Source organism: Argopecten irradians, chromosome 13 (assembly GCF_041381155.1).
Source record: "Argopecten irradians isolate NY chromosome 13, Ai_NY, whole genome shotgun sequence".
Lineage (NCBI taxonomy): Eukaryota > Metazoa > Mollusca > Bivalvia > Pectinida > Pectinidae > Argopecten > Argopecten irradians.
The window spans coordinates 27,062,663-27,081,286 of record NC_091146.1 but is presented as its reverse complement, the minus strand read 5'-3'; the positions used below and the strand labels follow the sequence as shown (position 1 = coordinate 27,081,286).

The 18,624-nt window shown below is 34.9% G+C and overlaps 2 protein-coding genes and 1 long non-coding RNA gene across 6 annotated transcripts in view; 1 reads left to right on the top strand and 2 right to left on the bottom strand.

Annotated features, from left to right (window-relative positions):
* LOC138306541 (putative ankyrin repeat protein RF_0950) overlaps positions 1-13,758 on the top strand; it is a 53,731-nt gene extending 39,973 nt beyond the window's left edge. Inside the window, exons 6-7 of the mRNA XM_069246990.1 lie at positions 13,217-13,297; positions 13,600-13,758. Coding sequence (XP_069103091.1) covers positions 13,217-13,297; positions 13,600-13,758 — 240 coding nt within the window. The remainder of the gene's footprint in view (positions 1-13,216; positions 13,298-13,599) is intronic.
* Positions 1-18,624, bottom strand: part of LOC138306001 (cyclin-dependent kinase 4 inhibitor B-like) — a 637,657-nt gene that overhangs the window by 179,289 nt on the left and 439,744 nt on the right. The gene's annotated exons all lie outside the window — the stretch shown is intronic.
* On the bottom strand, positions 15,401-16,500 carry LOC138306680 (uncharacterized). The gene is made up of 3 exons (XR_011205892.1): positions 16,467-16,500; positions 15,871-15,937; positions 15,401-15,560 (listed from the first exon to the last, which is right to left on the bottom strand). It is a non-coding gene; the product is annotated as an uncharacterized lncRNA (long non-coding RNA).

The window sequence follows — 18,624 nt, the reverse complement described above, 5'->3', positions numbered from 1 at the left end:
GAGAAGGTTAACGGAATCGTGATGCGCCCTGACTTACGAGGCTCGACTTACGGGGCGCTTATATTAAGGCGGCACTAGTAGGAGCATGAAGCGAGAAAATGGCCGACAATAATTATTGTATACACTTTATAGACAAAGATATTGAAAGGGAACATTAACATTGAAAGTTGCTAGTAGACGTAAAAATAATCTCTTTATGAGTTGCAAATTGGTTGAAATCTTAGCGAAGTACGGGATTGGCTGGGCGGGTGGTTACGTTATGTATAGTAATCTTCAGAATGTGCACACAAGTCATCTACAAGTATTTAAACCAGAGACTTAAAGAATTTGTGCAGTCAAAAATAATAATTTCAGTTTATACTAGAAATGGCTTTATCAGACCGTGTAGAAACCTCTCCGTGCCGCGCGCGACCGGAATAACCTGTAAACCGCCGATATCGAGGTCAAATTTTCTGACCACCCGATCATGCATATTTTCTAGCTCTAAACCGTGTGACGTCACAATAGTCCGTGGCTTATAGCTGTACTATAATTGATGTGCTATCACTTACATCGACGGTCACAGGAAAAGCCGATCAAAGATTTTTTTTATGATAACTTTTGAGTGAAGTTAATCGTACAATAACGTTGGCTCTAATATATATAACTAAAAGAGTGAAATTCGATGTTTCAAATACTCTATTTTATGCTCTAATAGCAGGTATCTTCGTGTAATTATGAAAGAAAATCCATACAGAAATAAAAGTTTCAGATTTTTGTCGAGGAGTTCAGCAACGAATTAGCTTTAATAAGATCACATTTTCCTGTAGTCTGTATCTTTGATACATTGTGAATTGCAAAGTTTGTGACTGTAAAATGAAATTTTACGTTACAATTTAAAAAATCCTTGATTAGAGCATCAAGGATATGATGCTTGACATACGTACACACACCGATGTTTGATCATTACAAACATTGTGTTGTGTGTTGCTAACCGAATAAATCGAGATACATTTATTGCAATACCGTAAAAACGTTTCAACATGTGGTAGAAAGAATTTACTTTTGATATTATAAAACAAAACAAACTATTTATCCAGACCGTGCGGTCGCTTTCAATTTTAATCGATATACGAGTATATATATGATATATGAACATTTATCGTATCATCCAAAAAGTAACCACATAAAGTGTTCAAATGAAAATTGAAATTACCTGTATACAGGGATTATAAATAGATATAATATCTTGTACCTTTTTTAAAAATATACTAAGTGATATTTAGATAAGTATATTTAGTGTGATATTGTTGTAACCCTTTTTGTATGACTATGCATGTACATTTAGATTCGAAACTGTGAAAATACATGCTTAGAATTTTTACTAATACCTTAGAAATTACGGAAGATTGCTATATGTGACGATTCCGTAATTACAGTACTAGACTGGAATAATTTTAGGTTAAACCTTTAGTTCTTAGAACCATTTTTGTTTCTGAATAAGTCACTTTCCATTTTTGTTTTACCCGTGTACGACATATATATATGTGTATGTAATATATATTCCTAGGTATGATCAGGTATATTTTATTTCCATTTGCTTTTACATCTTCATTTTAAAAATGGAGGTGACAATAAAAAACCTAGAGCATAGATGTACGTCGTTTCCTTAATTCAAATCACAATCCAATTAACGGATGACCTAACCTGATTGACAGTAAGACAATAGCAAATACCCGATATAGTCCACCGAATAGCAAATTGCCCGCGGCCAGGTAATTGCAGGTGAGTTCGATGAATGGCGGCGTGTACAGGTAAACAACATCCTGGTCAAGGCATTACATAACCATCAAACCAAAGGCATGGCTAATTATATATCTATAATATCGGTGTATCTACTCGTATATCGATTAAAATTGAAAGCGACCGCACGGTCTGGAAAAATAGTTTGTTTTGCTTAATATCTCAATTATATGATCTTTTATAATATCAAAAGTAAATTCTTTCTACCACATGTTGAAACGTTTTACGGTATTACAATAAATGTATCTCGATTTATTCGGTTAGCAACACACAACACAACGTTTGTAATGATCAAACATCGGTGTGTACGTATGTCAAGCATCATATCCTTGATGCTCTAATCAAGGATTTCTTAAATTGTAACGTAAAATTTCATTTTACAGTCACAAACTTTGCAATTCACAATGTATCAAAGATACAGACTACAAGAAAATATTATCTAATTAAAGCTTATTCGTTGCTGAACTCCTCGACAAAAAATCTGAAACTTTTATTTCTGTGTGGATTTTCTTTCATAATTACACGAAGATACCTGCTATTAGAGCATAAATTAGAGTATTTGAAACATCGAATTTCACTCTTTTAGTTATTTATATTAGAACCAACGTTATTGTACGATTAACTTCACTCAAAAGTAATCATAAAAAAAATCTTTGATCGGCTTTTCCTGTGACCGTCGATGTAAGTGATAGCACATCAGTTATAGTACAGCTATAAGCCACGGACTATTATGACGTCACACGGTTTAGAGCTAGAAAATATGCATGATCGGGTGGTCAGAAAATTTGACCTCGATATCGGCGGTTTACAGGTTATTCCGGTCGCGCGCGGCACGGAGAGGTTTCCACACGGTCTGATAAAGCCATTTCTAGTATAAAACTGAAATTATTATTTTTGACTGCACAAATTCTTTAAGTCTCTGGTTTAAATACTTGTAGATGACTTGTGTGCACATTCTGAAGATTACTATACATAACGTAACCACCCGCCCAGCCAATCCCGTACTTCGCTAAGATTTCAACCAATTTGCAACTCATAAAGATATTTTTTACGTCTACTAGCAACTTTCAATGTTAATGTTCCCTTTCAATATCTTTGTCTATAAAGTGTATACAATTATTGTCGGCCATTTTCTCGCTTCGTGCTCCTACTAGTGCCGCCTAAATACAATGAAATATAAGCACCCCGTAAGTCGAGCCTCGTAAGTCAGGGCGCATCACGATTCCGTTAACCTTCTCCACCGTGTATAGGTCTAGTGTGAATTCCTGTCTAAACACGATAAACACACTAGCAGACATGGCGAGAACCTGTAAGTGCTGTGACCTGTCACTCAGAGAGGGAGGGAGAGAAAGAAAGAAAGAGAAAGGGAGAATTAAATATGTAGAAAAAATGTTAATCGCTAAGATCAAGGACGTATATGAGAAGGATAAGTGACACTGGGTTGTAGACAAAGACAGCGCAGGCGCTTTTGTGTTTGTGCACTGACCGTGACGTTGGCGACGATTGATTTCCTTTGATATCCGCGGACGCAGCCTTTGATGTAGCTTGGGGGTGCGAGGGATACCGTCTTACTTTCTGAAGCGTGCTTCCATTTCATGAGCTGTCGTATTTTTTTAATGATAGTTTAAGACATTTCTTCTAAATCTTCTGTCTTTAAAGCAAGTTATAAACGTTGTGAAATTTGATTAACTTTACATTGGTGTTTCGTTTGACTCGATAAGACAAGTATTTGTTGAGAAAAATGGTTTTTATTCCCGGTTTATAAGCGTCTCGCGTGGTGTTTCGTAAGTAAAGAGACAGTCACGAATCCTCTCACTTATAAATCCTTGCTAAGATGAATACAAGTATGTGTTACTTTTTACTACAGTCTTTAGAAAGAATGCAAAAATCATTGAAAAAAAGTAAGAAATCTACACGAAAGTTTTACCCTCATTAAATATACATAATTATCCACCAGCCTCCGCATCCAGGTGAAATTGTACAGTTTTAAGTTGTTCATCGCGGTTCTCACAATTACGCTTTCGTCCCGAATTGCTTAAAATTTTATAAGAAAACGAAAGTTCATGACAATGCTATTTAATAATTGAAAATAACCAGAAAAACGTAGCAAGATTCCCCAATCGTTGAAAATACGTATTTGAAAATCATAGGTAGGTGTGTCGAGCGCCGTATGCAGGCATGATGAGCTGCGCTGCCTCGCATAGTGATGATTACGTCACGCACCAAATAAGTCTCGTTACCACAATACATGTCCTGACACCGAAATGCGGATATCTAGGTGTCCGGCAACTAATGACTCCGACTGTCTTGAAAAAAGAACACACCTCATTTTATCGTGACACAAATTCTTTGATAGTAGAGTATAGTTTTCCTTTAGCTAGATGACTCTATGTCATGGTACCATTTTTCAATAATCTTTGTTGAAGTTAAAAGTTAATGGCTTAAGTTAACAAGCCGATTCCAAACAGTACATACAAATTAATGGTAACGGCCTTCTAGCGTAGATAATAATACTTGACGAAAATAAAAGATCCACGACTGCTTGACCCGCGGGCAATTTTCACGGGTCGCTGCGCATGTTACATGTCCCTGCGCGGTAGCAAGTCGGATACAATGGAGTTTGATTTGACAGTGATTTTAGCATGAACTTGAATATATATATTTCACTTTTCATAACGTAGACAAAACGTACAAAACAGTGTATTTAATTAAATAAATGCATGTCAGTTTGCATCATGCGTATTGTAACTGTATTCAAGGGACGTGCATTTGATATTTATTTGTGTCTTCCCTGTACGATACGACATATCATATAGAATTACCGTCGGTATAGTAGATTTTGTAATGTTCATTTTGAATATATAGCACTTGTTCCAAAATATGCCTCAAATAATGTTGTGATATATATAAATCAGCCATTCAAGAAATGTACACAATTTCGTTAATCAAAACAGATTCCACAATATGCATAACTTCGACAAATAATTTTGTTAATCAGCCATTCAAGAAATGTACACAATTTCGTTAATCAAAACAGATTACGTACGTTATCAGAAACATATCTATATATTATATTTATAACGTAATAATCAATAAACTTGAAATACACAATATGTTAAAAAACATCAAATCTTTGTACAGTGTAGTTAAACTATGACCGATTCCAAGGATTTAAACGTCTTTGCCGATTCCATCACAACCCTAATATGTAAGGAATTTTCAATAAAGTTATACAGTGAATGCAAACTTTGGAGAAAAAGAACTGTAAATATAGTAACTGAAAACTATATATATTCCATGCTCAGTTGCACAGCACATGCGATACGGTAGCGATACAGTGACAGCGATACCGCCAGTCGACTATATCTTGGGAGCCGTGCTCTCGTTATGGGTGAGTGGTCAACACACTAGCGAAGCTCGCCCGCCGGCTCACTGCGCTGTCGCCGTAGGGGGTCAATGAGAACAATAGGCAGTGGTATTTCCACGAAAAAAATAACGCTTTCAAAAAAAATAACGTTTCCAACGATACTCGTAACGTGGTCACGTAAATAATCACATGTTCTGTTGATGCTAACAAAGTTTCACATAAAAATCACGTAACATTCTGGCAATAACATGGGAAACAAAATCATTAACAATCATTGCTGACACTAACACGTGAAATGAAATGAATAACAATGCAAAATAAATAATAACATCAGCCACTAAATCTAACATCATTTAAAAAAGACAAACGCATGCAAAGATAGAGATAACACAGCAGCAAAAGTATAACGTGTGCTAGAAAATAATAACATGCTTTTTAGTTTTAAGATAACTAAAATTTTGATAATAACAGTAAAACAGATATAACCAACATAAATAGTTAGAAAATCACGAATATGGTTAAAATAACAGTTTAAGAACGAAAATTAACAGAACAGGGCTACCAGTGTTATCGTATACCAGGCATATTAAAGAACAACAAAAAACTTTGTGATTTGTGATCAATGTGTTATTATCATTTTTTCACTTTTCTTCATTCTAAAAACAACAGCTACATGCCAAAAGGCAGCAGACATGATGTCCTGGAACCATGACCCATTATGGAGAGCCAAATAAGCCGCAAGGGCTCTAACCCCATGGGCCATCTCCTTGCATTTCGCCCCAGATTGATAATTAGACTGCTCAAAAGCAATCCTGATCATCTAACATATCCATCTGGAGATGTACTGGGAGGAGAAATCCTGCTAACCCTGTTTAATGGACAAGAATAATACATCGCCCCCTTGTTTTATCAAGGGAAAACCTAAGCGTCCGACTGGAACAAAGCAGCCGATCATTCTCCTTCGACTCAATAGAGATTGTGAATCTTTACCAAAAAGGCAGGATCAGTGAGTAGGGTAACAGAGCTATATCTGGCCCAACGAAGCACGATCAGTGAAAAGTGAATAGATGGATATCACTCCTTCTACGGTCTGAGGCAAAAGCAAGCAGGAAGTCAAAAGTAAAAATCTTAATGGAGACAAAGAGTTGGAAGTCCCTAACTCTGGTCTACCATGATAATACAGTACACTGGAAATAGCCATGCGATAGCCTGCAATAGTACTAGAGGCAACTTTGCGTTCCCTAAACAAATCGAGAAGGGAATCCGCAATCAGCTGGGCAGAGGCTTTGACCTGATCAATCTCCTGTGTCGATACAGCAATCACAGACGATCTTCCATGATTGTTAGACGCCAGGTGAGGAAGACTTATTGATCGGGCGATGCGAGCTGACGAGTCTTAAGAAAAGCCTGACTGAGCGAGGCCTCATGAGATAGCTTCCACGCTCTTGAATGGATCTTCCGGGACCGAGGCTGGCGCAGGAGAGTGGTTCTGAGTGGGAAAACTAGAGAAATATCCACCAAGAGAAACGACAAGAGCTCCGGAAACCAGGATTGTCTCGGTCACAGGGACGCTATCAGAAGGAGGGGAAAATGATGCAACCGAAACTTCTATTAGAACCCTGCCCACCAGGTTGAATGGAGGGAATGCATAACCATTTATCCCCTCCCAGTCGAGAGACAGAGCGTCCACAGCCCAAGTCATTTGGTCTGGCACCGGAGAGACAAAAGTGGACAATTAGTGCGAAGTGGCGAAAAGGTCTATATGAGGTATGTTCCACATCTAGCAAATGCCCTCGCAGATCGGGAGATTTAGCTACCTTTCTGTCACAACCGGCTTGCGGCGCCTGGAAAGAGTATCCGCCAGAACATTCAACCTGTCTGGAAGATGCTGGACTAAGAGAGTCAACCGCATTTCCTGACAGAAGAGAAGAACACGAATAGCGAGGGCACAAATGACGTGGGACTTTGCCCCCACCCTTTCCTTCCAGATACACGACAACTGTAGAGTTGGCTGTAGTCACACAAACCACCTTGGAATTTAGAATCTTCCGAAAAGCCTGCAGCGCCAACCGAACAGCCTTATCTCCAGCACGTTGATGTGCTCGGAGACCTGATGCCCAGACCATTCTCCAACTGGCAATGGCCGTCGAGGTAAGCCCCCCAACCTGTCATTTGTCATCGCTCCAACGATTCCTAGACTTGGTGGAGTATGAGGGAATCGTCGAAATAGATGTGTACATTTATTTCCCTGGAGTGATGAAAACCTACGCCAACATGCAGCAGTTTGATGAAAACCAAAGTAACAGTCGTGATACCGAAAGGATTTAGTTTTGTGGTAATGAGCTGTGCTATATACCATCGTGTCCTCAGGACAAAAAAAACACAAGGATAATAATTCGAACACAGTGGTACGTTTCGTTCTGGCACGAGCCAACAATTTATGAAAAATTCTATGTTTCCAGTTGTTCACTAAAAGAATGGATTATTACGGTTCTAACCACGTTCTAGTTGTAATTGGGGCCGGGAAGGCTGATTGTTATGATGTCTCGACATATAACCACAATCCCTCCACCTCTGGGTAGCTTGTTCGAATTTACAGGGGCAGTTGCCAGGTATTGACTTCTGGCGGTGTTTTTTCTGCGGGAACTCCGCCTTTCCTCCACCAATAAACCTGGCACATACTTACATGACCATGGCTGTTAAGAGATGTAATTGTAGTTTGGAACTGTCTGAATCATAGATCAGGAAATATGTAAGTTATGTAATAATAATAATGAGATTTTTTTCTCTATGAGTAGTGTTGGGAGGGGGATGTCCACGATTCTTCTGCTAAAAAAACATAAAATCCTTTTAAAATACACATATGTTTACACAAGCGTAAGTGCAATTCGAAATGACTGGTACAAGTTGTTTTGTCTATCAATTGTTTTACTTGTGATGTAATTTATGACATTTATTGATATTTTAGGGAAAAAAGCTGAAAAATTTCATTGTTCTCCCGTCATTTCACAAAAATGAGAAGACGTAACGTCATTGTTATGATTTAATCGTATTCAGCATGTTTCAATCATATAAAAACATGCTTTGATTTGCCTCTGTGTGTTGTCTGGTTCGCTATCTATGCGCATATATGCGAATGTGTCATTTTGGCCATTTTTTGATAATTTTTATGCGGGCTGTTCCCTCTCTTTTTCCGACCTCATTGATGCGATTTGTGTACTTTTTTTAGTACACGTACTTTTGGCCATTATGATACCTGAAATCCAAGATGGCCGCCATATGACCCCCATGGGGACATTAGTTGTCATATGGCAACAAGCATAATAATGAAACTAGACATCATACCGGTCTATAATAAACATGTTTCGAAACACTTGCCAGAGGGGTACATGGGGATTACCTACTTATCATCACCCCACTTTATAGCCCTGTGATAATTGTAACGGATCTTGGTAAATAAACAAGTTATGTAGCTTATAAACAACAAATTGATTTTATCTTGCTTTAAAATTATTTCGGCATTCAAAAAAGTCTTATAATATGTGACCATTATCTCACTATGCAGTAGTAATGGAGGGGATCCAGTGTTCACATTTTTTCCGGGACATTGCTTAATTTTCATCCGTATGCAATTGTAGATAGTAATATTAGATTAAAAATAGTTTTTTTGTACTTGAAATTCTCACAACATTCACATGCGTCGGCAGCACATATGTCCACGACAAAATAATGATCAATTACAATTTATAGAATTCAATGAAATAATCATGTCACTATGTTAACAAAAGGTTAATGTACTTTTTTTTGAACTTATTTGGCTGTTTATTTTTAGTTGTTTACACGAGCTTTCCCAACAGATCTTCTTCGGCTTTTTAAATGAATCGTTGTACTCCCTTGGATGGTTACGGTCGTTGAGTTTACACGGTTACTTCACACATGGCCGGTATTATATGTTGACCTTGATAATGATCCAGTTTAGGATCTGTTTGGTTTGTATGCGGTAGTGTCCTCCTCGGCATAGTTCCTTATGGCTTTTTTCCGGAGTTAGTCTTCTTTGTTCCCGGATTCTGAAGCTGTTGTGTTATTTTCAGTTTTGTTCTCCGTCTGACATATTTATAAATAATGTTCCGTGGTCTATTTGTTTTGAATTCACCTAATCGATGCGCGATATCTACGTCGTCCGAATTTCCTTCGTCGTTTAAATATAGACAGCCAAGTTGATTTTGAATGTACTCGTTTTCAGTGGTCAGTAATTTTACTTGTTTTTCTAATTCTAGATTTCTGTGCTCTAATTTTAGTATCTGTCCATCGAGCTTTTCAAAAGACTCAATCTGTGAAACTTCTTGTGGTGTTCCAAGTGTTGTGAAAAATTAATTTGTCAGTCGGTCGATGAATTTATTGTGTTGTTCCAGAGTAACAAAATTACACTAGTGTTCTTTTGTAAGGAGTTTATTAAGAATTGCTTCTATCCTAACTAGGCGTTCATCTATCGTATTGTGGTTTTCACTTTCTGTGGTTTCAGAAGTTTCGAGGAGGTTTCATTAAGATTGTGTGTATAGAAATCAAGAGTTTTTTGTCGTTTTTTCATATTAATTTTTTTTGCTTTGCCTTTTTTTTTGGTTTTTTTCCGAGACATTGTGGGTGGACTTTCGTCTTCTGCATTGACTTTTGCCTCTTGTAGATTCTCTCATTCGTTTTGCTGGATCCTCCCCTCCCGGCATACTTGTTGTTTACTTTTTTGGACAAGTTCAATTGTACAATGCACATGCACGTGTATAGCATAAAACACGTGTAACTGTGAGTGTCGATACTGGAATGTTGACCGGGTTTACCTGTCGTAATATTAAACTTTTGCTAACATTAATCACTTTTACTTATTTTTGTAGTTATATTAGTCAATGTTCCAGAAAAAAATATCCATGTTTCATTCAAAACTCTGTCTATTGATAATTTTTATTCCGTTTTAAATATATATAATATTTGTTTTTCTTAACACTTACGATATGGTTCACTTCATTCTCTGTATATTTTGTATTGAAGATACACTCTCTTTATATACATGTTATGTTAAAAAGATTCGAGCTTGATCTGTGTACCGAAGAATTTCGTACTTGAACATCCATCCACTACGATATGTTAATGTAAGGAAATGACTCGGGGTAATGATACAGTTTCCAGACGTATGAAAACCAAGCTACTCCAGTTCTTTCTATGGATATCAACGCATATAAAGTCTTAGATGTTTTCCCACATAACCGGGATGAACACATTGGCACCATTGAATATCCAACGTATACCGGTAGTCCTCTTCTGGTGCATTATCTCGATTTCCTGAATTAATATAAGACATTGTAGAAGCAAAACAATTTTAAACAAAATAGGGAATGGTGTGTGATAAGTTTCTGAGATTCTTGTGACTTGAAAAAAGCGCTAACCGGAAGTTATTATCACATCTCGTGGAGTGTTGCGGTCAATTTTGTATTTTAGGCCTATCTTAATCGCATAGACATTATTTCCTGTACTACTTACAGATACAACATTCGCAGCAGTCTAGGACACGTTTATCATATAATAAAACACGTTTCCATTTTCCTAAATTATTTTTAGAATTACATTGCTTAAAAGATTTCACCACCGCTGACGAATGGTGATTTTCTCAATTTCAAATCAGGAGCAGAGAATTATAGTATATTTCTTCAGTGACAAAAGTTATTTTCTTTACACAATTACCACCATTGAAATGTTTGAGTTTCCAATTTTACTTAGAAATATTATAGAAATATAAAAAATAATTAATTGCATCCCGAAAAAAATTTCGTCGCACTTTTGCCCTATATAAAATTAAGTACTGATTGTGTATGCACCAAAAGTAAAACGAACTATTTCATATGCATTTTTTGTTAATTTGACACATATATCCACGAGTATACATCAGTTATTGTTCAAATGATGGACATCGTTTATATGCTCTGTCTGCGACGGAGCATCTTTAATGAATAGTATATATTTATTAATTTCATATCTTAATTTAGGGATTTTTAATAAATGAGGAAAAACTCGTAAGATGTATACATTTGATTCCAGATTTTAACAAATATAAACAATTTGGATTTTAACTAATTTGTTTTTAGGCTATGCCTTGCTCCAGAGTGCATTATGGTCGAGTGTGTAATTCGGAGACGAACAGCTAATAAAAAATATATTTGACATAAATGTTGTATTCTTTCTTTCTTCATTGATAATGTAAAACTAATACTGAAGTTCACATAAAATTACAGAATATATGGCGGCATTTAACTATCCTTCATAAATACAAACAAACAGCGTCTAAAATTGACCAACAAAGCTATTTCGTATCAAATGATAGTTGATATACTCTGGTTAATAACAAGAGGGCAGGTATACACGTGGTCATGGATGATTTGTGAGCGATATTTTCATATTTTATAGTTGATAACTGCAAATTCCACCATGATATAAGCAGTGCAAAACTGGTACATCATCAGCACACTCACTTCGTCCAGGTAACATAGATGTCACTCAAGCGGATGATATACCCCTCCCCACGCTCTCATGTGAACAAGTAGTATAATTGTTTTGTGGATCTTCTCTAATAGATATCTTGAAGCCATTTACATCAATGACATACATATTGAGAGACATAACCAAGAGTGAATAAGAGAAGGGTGATAAATCATCTTGATAACTCGTACAATGAGTTATCGTTGGATCGTTTCATTGGAACAGTATTTTAAAAAAACGAAATAACTTAACTACTTTTAGGTATATAATATCGATTTGTCAACAAAACAAACTGAATTATAAATGTCCATTCTCTGGTGTCCAATGATAAAGCTTGATATCGATATCAATATAAAATGAAGGGACAAATAATTATCAATCGACTTAACTCCGACACGGCAATATATAAAACATATGTGGTTCTTATAATCGTTCCCTTCTATTTAACGGATTATATTATATTGGTATAGAGTATAATTTGTGCACACAATCGTGGGTACATTTGTACTTTCCAGTATCAAATTAAAATCTGCATAAACCTTAAATATATTACCAGGATCTCGACTGTTATAAATTTTGTATACATTGTTAAATTAGTAAGAAAAATCCCCATGTAAACAACCTTTACACCATTCGTCTTTAAAATTGGGTTGTTCTTATTTGCAACATACATGTAATTTTAACAGTTTTAAAATATTGTCCATACCATTGTTTTAAATCTATATAAGTCGATATGACTTATTGGTGTAAGTTTCTACTAGCCCTGGTGCAACATTGTGTTATGTTGGAAAATATTAATGTATTCTACGATTACGTTCCAAGTTAAAATCACGATAACCCTGATCAAGTAACATGAAATTTCGATTTTTACTAAATTTGTTGAATTTCCTTTTTTTTTCTCATGGGGGCTATACTATGATTATTATATATGATTATCATACTGTCCATGTTCGGTTGCCATTGAGCTTATAAACAGTGTGAAGAAAATATTACAAATATTTTCGGCGTTTGATTGATTACCCCAGTGATCTCTTACGGATCAATTACTTTTGAATTAGGTATAACTTGCATTCGTCACCCGGTACCGAAATGCTATAATTTTGAATAAAATATTAAAGTATAATGTTGGTCCGCTCTTACCATATTAAGGTCCGGCCATTAGGTATCATTATAACGATGATGTCTGTTCTAAAAATGCTTATAATAATTGCATTATTTTTTATATCTACATTTGTAAATCAGACTTTCTGATAGGCAGATATTTTTTCTTCTCACTACTATGAATAAACATATCAAAGGATGGCAAACCCGATGTTTTGATGACGTCACAATAGAGACGTCAACATGGCTTATCAATTTGAACAAAAAATAATCCATGGGAAAATTAAAACGAAACCGTATGTTTAAAGTTATCTTTTTTATCAAGTAGTCTGGAAAAAATTAAGTACAAGCAATGGTGTTACTATAATTTAAACAAAAAATCTAAATAAATTAATGACCATCCACACATACCATTAAGCCATAAAAACATTGTTATAATTTCAGGCCGTGATTGCCGCAGTATGTTCTGGTGGAAACGTTGATATCGTTAAGGTGACGCTGGAGCACGGAGCAAATCCAAATAAGGTATGATATATTTTTAACATGTGTATTTTATTCCTAAACAGTTACCTCAGTTTGAGTGACAAGGTTTATGTATCTATAAATCGATGACTCGTAACACGTGTATTCTGGTATTCTGTCATATCCATCATACAGATGACTACGCATTATAAATATATATTTGAGCTAACAGTGTACGGGCTGTCTTTGAAATGATTATACAGCACTATTATTATTCACTATCATATCATAGTGTATTTTTGCTGTCTGGTTATTTGTTTGATGCAAATGACAGTGTACACATCATATGAGATCGAAATCTAAAGGTAGTCAAACAAGTTCTCATCTTACCAGATAATTATACACTTAGTAAACGCTTTGGTCACGAAACGGACACACATGCAAACTACATCGGAAGTCAGCAATCCTCAGTGAAAGACAACTGTGTCGAACGATCGAATAATACCAAACTTAAGAATGCATAACGAAATACCAAACATCAATGTAAGTTTGGTAATGACACTAAGCATGTAGAATATAACCATTTACATAACTTTTTTTTTCAAAATAAAATGTTTGAGATATAGATGGGAGTGTGATCAATTATTGTTGGGGGGGGGGGGCGGGGAGGACAAGGATTGATATAAAGCGTAAGTGATTCTAGATAATGTGTTCATCAGACAGGCATATATAAAGGCTGTTGTTTCTGCAAAATCATTATTTTAACTATGGTAATAGAATAATGCCACGATATTAAACATTTGTAACAATAAGCACTTTACTTATTGGTAGTTAAATAATCAAGCACGGTGGGCTTGTAATTGTAATAAGTCAAACATATACTAAACGGCAAATGCATAAGTTCCAGACAAAATATCCCTGTTACATTCAAAACTCTGTCTTTGATACTTTTTACCCGTTTTATATGATATATATTTGTATTTTGTTTTTACATACGCAATGGATCGCTTCTTATTAAAACTTTTATTTCTATTAACCAGATATACAAGTTATGATAATAAATCAAGCTTGATTTGTGTGAAGTAAAAATCAAAAGTTGTTATAACCAAACAGCGCATGTCTCAAGAACTATTTTAATACCAGCTAATACCACGTTTAAATTACTAACATTACCGGTGAATACCACTTTTAAAACAGATGATTATTTAATAGAAGTAAACAATATTTATTCCGTTTCAAGTAAGATTTACGAGTTAGGTATTTATATATAAGTAGCGTTTTAATATTCATTAATGCGTACTTACTGCACTAATTCGGTCGTTTTATCTGCTAATAAGCGTCGTTTCTGGATGAGGTTCATTTTCAGGAGAGGTTTTTCTTCAGATACATTTATCACTATACATCCACGTTTTAACTATAATTGTATACCCTAAGTCACAACCGTGTCACACACATCCTAAATTGAAACCTATCCCAGCGGGTACATGGCATTGTATCCACGTTGAATCCACGTCATATCATGACGTTGTAAAAAAGTTGAATGTTAGTTTAAAATGAAAGTTTCCTAGACGTGATAAACCCGACGTGGATTAGACGTCATAAACCGACGTGAAATTAACGATTGAGGTTTTTTCTATAACGTCCAAAGCATTATCTTTATCACTTTTATATGAAACAATATGTTTCATACAAAAATGATAAGGATATATGCTATTAAAAACACCATATTTAGATAAAATGTAACTTTTAATTTATATTAGTATTTTTTCCATTTGCTATTTTTTGCATTTTGGCGGTCACCTTCTCCACGCCTATCCAGGGCATATCTAAGACAGGTGGCAATTGCCACATCCACCTGATGTTCAGTTTGTTTATTGTTTTCTGGTTACTTATAGTAGAAGTTTTAAGTGCGCATTCTGAAATTCAAACAAAAATCATCTTTTAATTCAATGAAAATGTATTAATAGAGTCGATTTCTTTTTACAAGATGTAAATACATATACCGGTACATGGAAACCAGGTATACACAGAGAAACACATTCAAAGATATTTAAATACACAATTGCCTAAATAAAAGCCAATACAGCATATATTAACCTTAATCTTGTATTTTAAAATTTGTGTTAATTAAGCTTCACATCTTAATTTACTTTAACATACACCGATTCCCTTTGGTATTTTCCTCAAAACGATTTAATCTTGTTTCCAACATTAGATGCATGATATATTAAAGTCCAATTCCTTTCACAATTGAATACAGATTTGGAATTTGGAAAGACAAATTCCCCTTCTTTCCTTTCATATTGAATGCAGACATCGCTTCAATCTGAAATAAAACAAATTCAAATTAGATAATGGGATTGGTATTCATACAAACAAATGTTACGAATAGATTTCTGTTGTTAGAATAAAGTAACTGACTTAAAGAAAATGGATGTGAAGAATGTATACAAGCTTTAACCTTGTTTTCATATTCCCAAATACTCTGTTTTGTATGTGTAAATATCGATATATGAATGATCACTTTAGTAAAATAAACTAAAATGGATGTTCTGTTCAGTTAATTTACACAGACCAATAACAAGGATTACTTTTAATGATACGGGTATCTATTCATGTGTATTTTTTCAACTTACCTTCCCATTATCTTTTTTACACAGTCTTTAAGATGCATACTACTCCAACATTTGAAAGGTGCAAAGTCTGAATAAATAGAAGAAAAAACCTGTGACACGATGATGATATTTACAAACATTGTTTTTTTTATAAACCAATGTATACAAAAACCACCAACTGAACGAGTATATTATAAAAGAACCTATAATGCATAATTGTTTACAAACCTGTTCAATTTGATGAACATGTGCCATAGGAACAACTCGAATGACAATGTAAAAGTTGTTACGGGCTAACTCTCAAATCCAGCGGTATACAGTGAGCATGGCATTCATAACGATAAAAAAAGAAACAGGTAAACTACAATGCATACATATAATAACGTTTAACCTTGCTGATTCCGATCTGAGATAACAGAAAAGGATATTGTTGACGTCACCACCAAGCCGCTTTTGAATGGCGGAAGCCTGAATTTGGTACATCAGACTGACCATTTTATAAACTTTAAATGAAAACTAAATCATCGTACTAGAACTCACTTTGACAGACGGACATCTCTAACATGCTCTTCACAAACCATATATTGTTAAAAATATCATTCTACTAGTAAACTTACCTGAATAAGACGGAGAAATGTTTCTGCGATTCAGTTTACGTGATGAGGGAAGATGAAGAGGGCGCTCAACATCCGGGTACCACTAATTATCTCCCTTTTCAGCAGACGGCTTTTAGGCTGCACGCCACTGACTTACATTACCGTTATAAGATGTTTACTGTTGCTAATTTAATGAAGCCCGTTTTTTTTTTTTTTTTTTTTTTTTTTTGTAGAACTTCTATATGCCGGTAGGTTAAATCAAATATAGCATGGCCATGCAGCATTAAACTTAAAAAAGGCATAATTTGTCCATTTATATAATTCTAAAGTGTATATGCACTTACCAAAAATAATTTATGCTGCTAAATTATTATGAGTTATATAATTTACACCTGCGAATCCATGCAGGGTAACATAACTTTATAACATAAATTATACGTATTTACCTTTTGTCACTAAATTAATTTCTGTAACCCCGACGTACACCTCCTAAATTTACTTTGATAAATAAATGTATAGACAAGATAAAAAAGTTTTCAGTTCATTTAAGGAGAAAGTCACATATATGTCAAAAATATTCCATTCAGTAATTGTTTGCCATGTTTTAAAATATATTAATGGGGTTTTTAGGTTTGTCGCACGATGTCGTTTTCCGGATTTTTTAACAAATACATTATTTTCATATTTTTAGATAAAGATAATAACCACCAGGAAAAAATATAATATAAATATAACAAATTGTCGCAGTTTCTTTTAATCGCTTTAATTTTTGTTCAGGACAATTAGCTTATAAATATGATGTCATAACCCCAACTACATACAACGTCAGATTTTGGACATCGATCTAGAAGTTTTAATACTGGTCAGCTCATAACGACGTAAGTATTTTACGATGTCGGATTAGGACATGTTTTACTGTTCGGAATTTAACGTACGTAATTATTTCAAGACGTACGGATGTGCAGTTTTCTGCTTGGTAGGTTATTCATGACGTAACGGTTTATTTTTTTTTTTTTTTTTTTTTAGGACGGCTCGGACGGAACGTTTTTATTTAGTCGGCGGACGTCGTCGCTTACATAAAATCAAACTTAATAAGCAACGTTCTGTGTATCACGTCGTATACCCACATGGATATGTCTTCGATGCATGGTTATTTTCGGGAATTGATTTTGTCATGTCCGAATTCAGTGCTCATTAAGCCAAACAAAATAACGGAATTAACACGAATCTTAATGAATCCATGGAAGTTTGACATTAAAAACGTATTTTCTTACTTAATTCATATACTACGATAATTATGGAAGAATGGCCGAGGTATGAACAGAGCTCAGAATGTGAACCAAGTACACCAGTGTCTCATGTATAACACGCATATCAAGTCTGAGAGTTTCACTATGAAACACATGCACAATAATTCCAAACGTATACCGTAAAGTGGTTCCTATTCTGTGCATTATCCGATTTCTGAAATATATAAGACATTGCGGTAGCAAACAATTAAAACAAAGTTTCAGAGATCCTGTGACCTGAAAAAAACGCTTACAGGAATTATGATCCATTCGTGGAGGGGCGCGGTAGATTGGTATTTTAGGCCTATTAAACTCACATATATAATATTTCCCTACACTTACAGATACAACATTCGCAGGCATTAGACACGTTTATCTTTCACCATGTAATAAACTCGTTTCCATTTTCAACCATTTTAGAATACATTGCTATAAATAATAGTATATATTTATTAATTTTATATTCTATATAGAGACTATTTAATAAATGAGGAAAACTCACTTATTGAACTGTATGCATACCTCGTAAGGTGTATACATTTCATTCCAGATTTTAACAAAATATAAACAATGGAGATTTTAACTGATTTTTTGTTGGGCCATGCCTAGGTCCAGAATGCATTTTGGTCGATTTGAGTGTGTTATTTGGAGACGAACAGCTTCTAAGGAAACATATTTGAACTAAGCGTTGTATCCTTTCTTTCTTAATTGATAATGTATAACTAATATTTAACTTGACATAAATTATAGAATATATGGCAGCATAACTATCCTTTATCAATACAAACAAACAAACAGCGTCTAAAATTGATCAACAGAGCTATTTCGTTTCAGATGAAAGTTGATATACTTTGATTAATTACAAGAGGGCAGTTATACACGTGGTCATA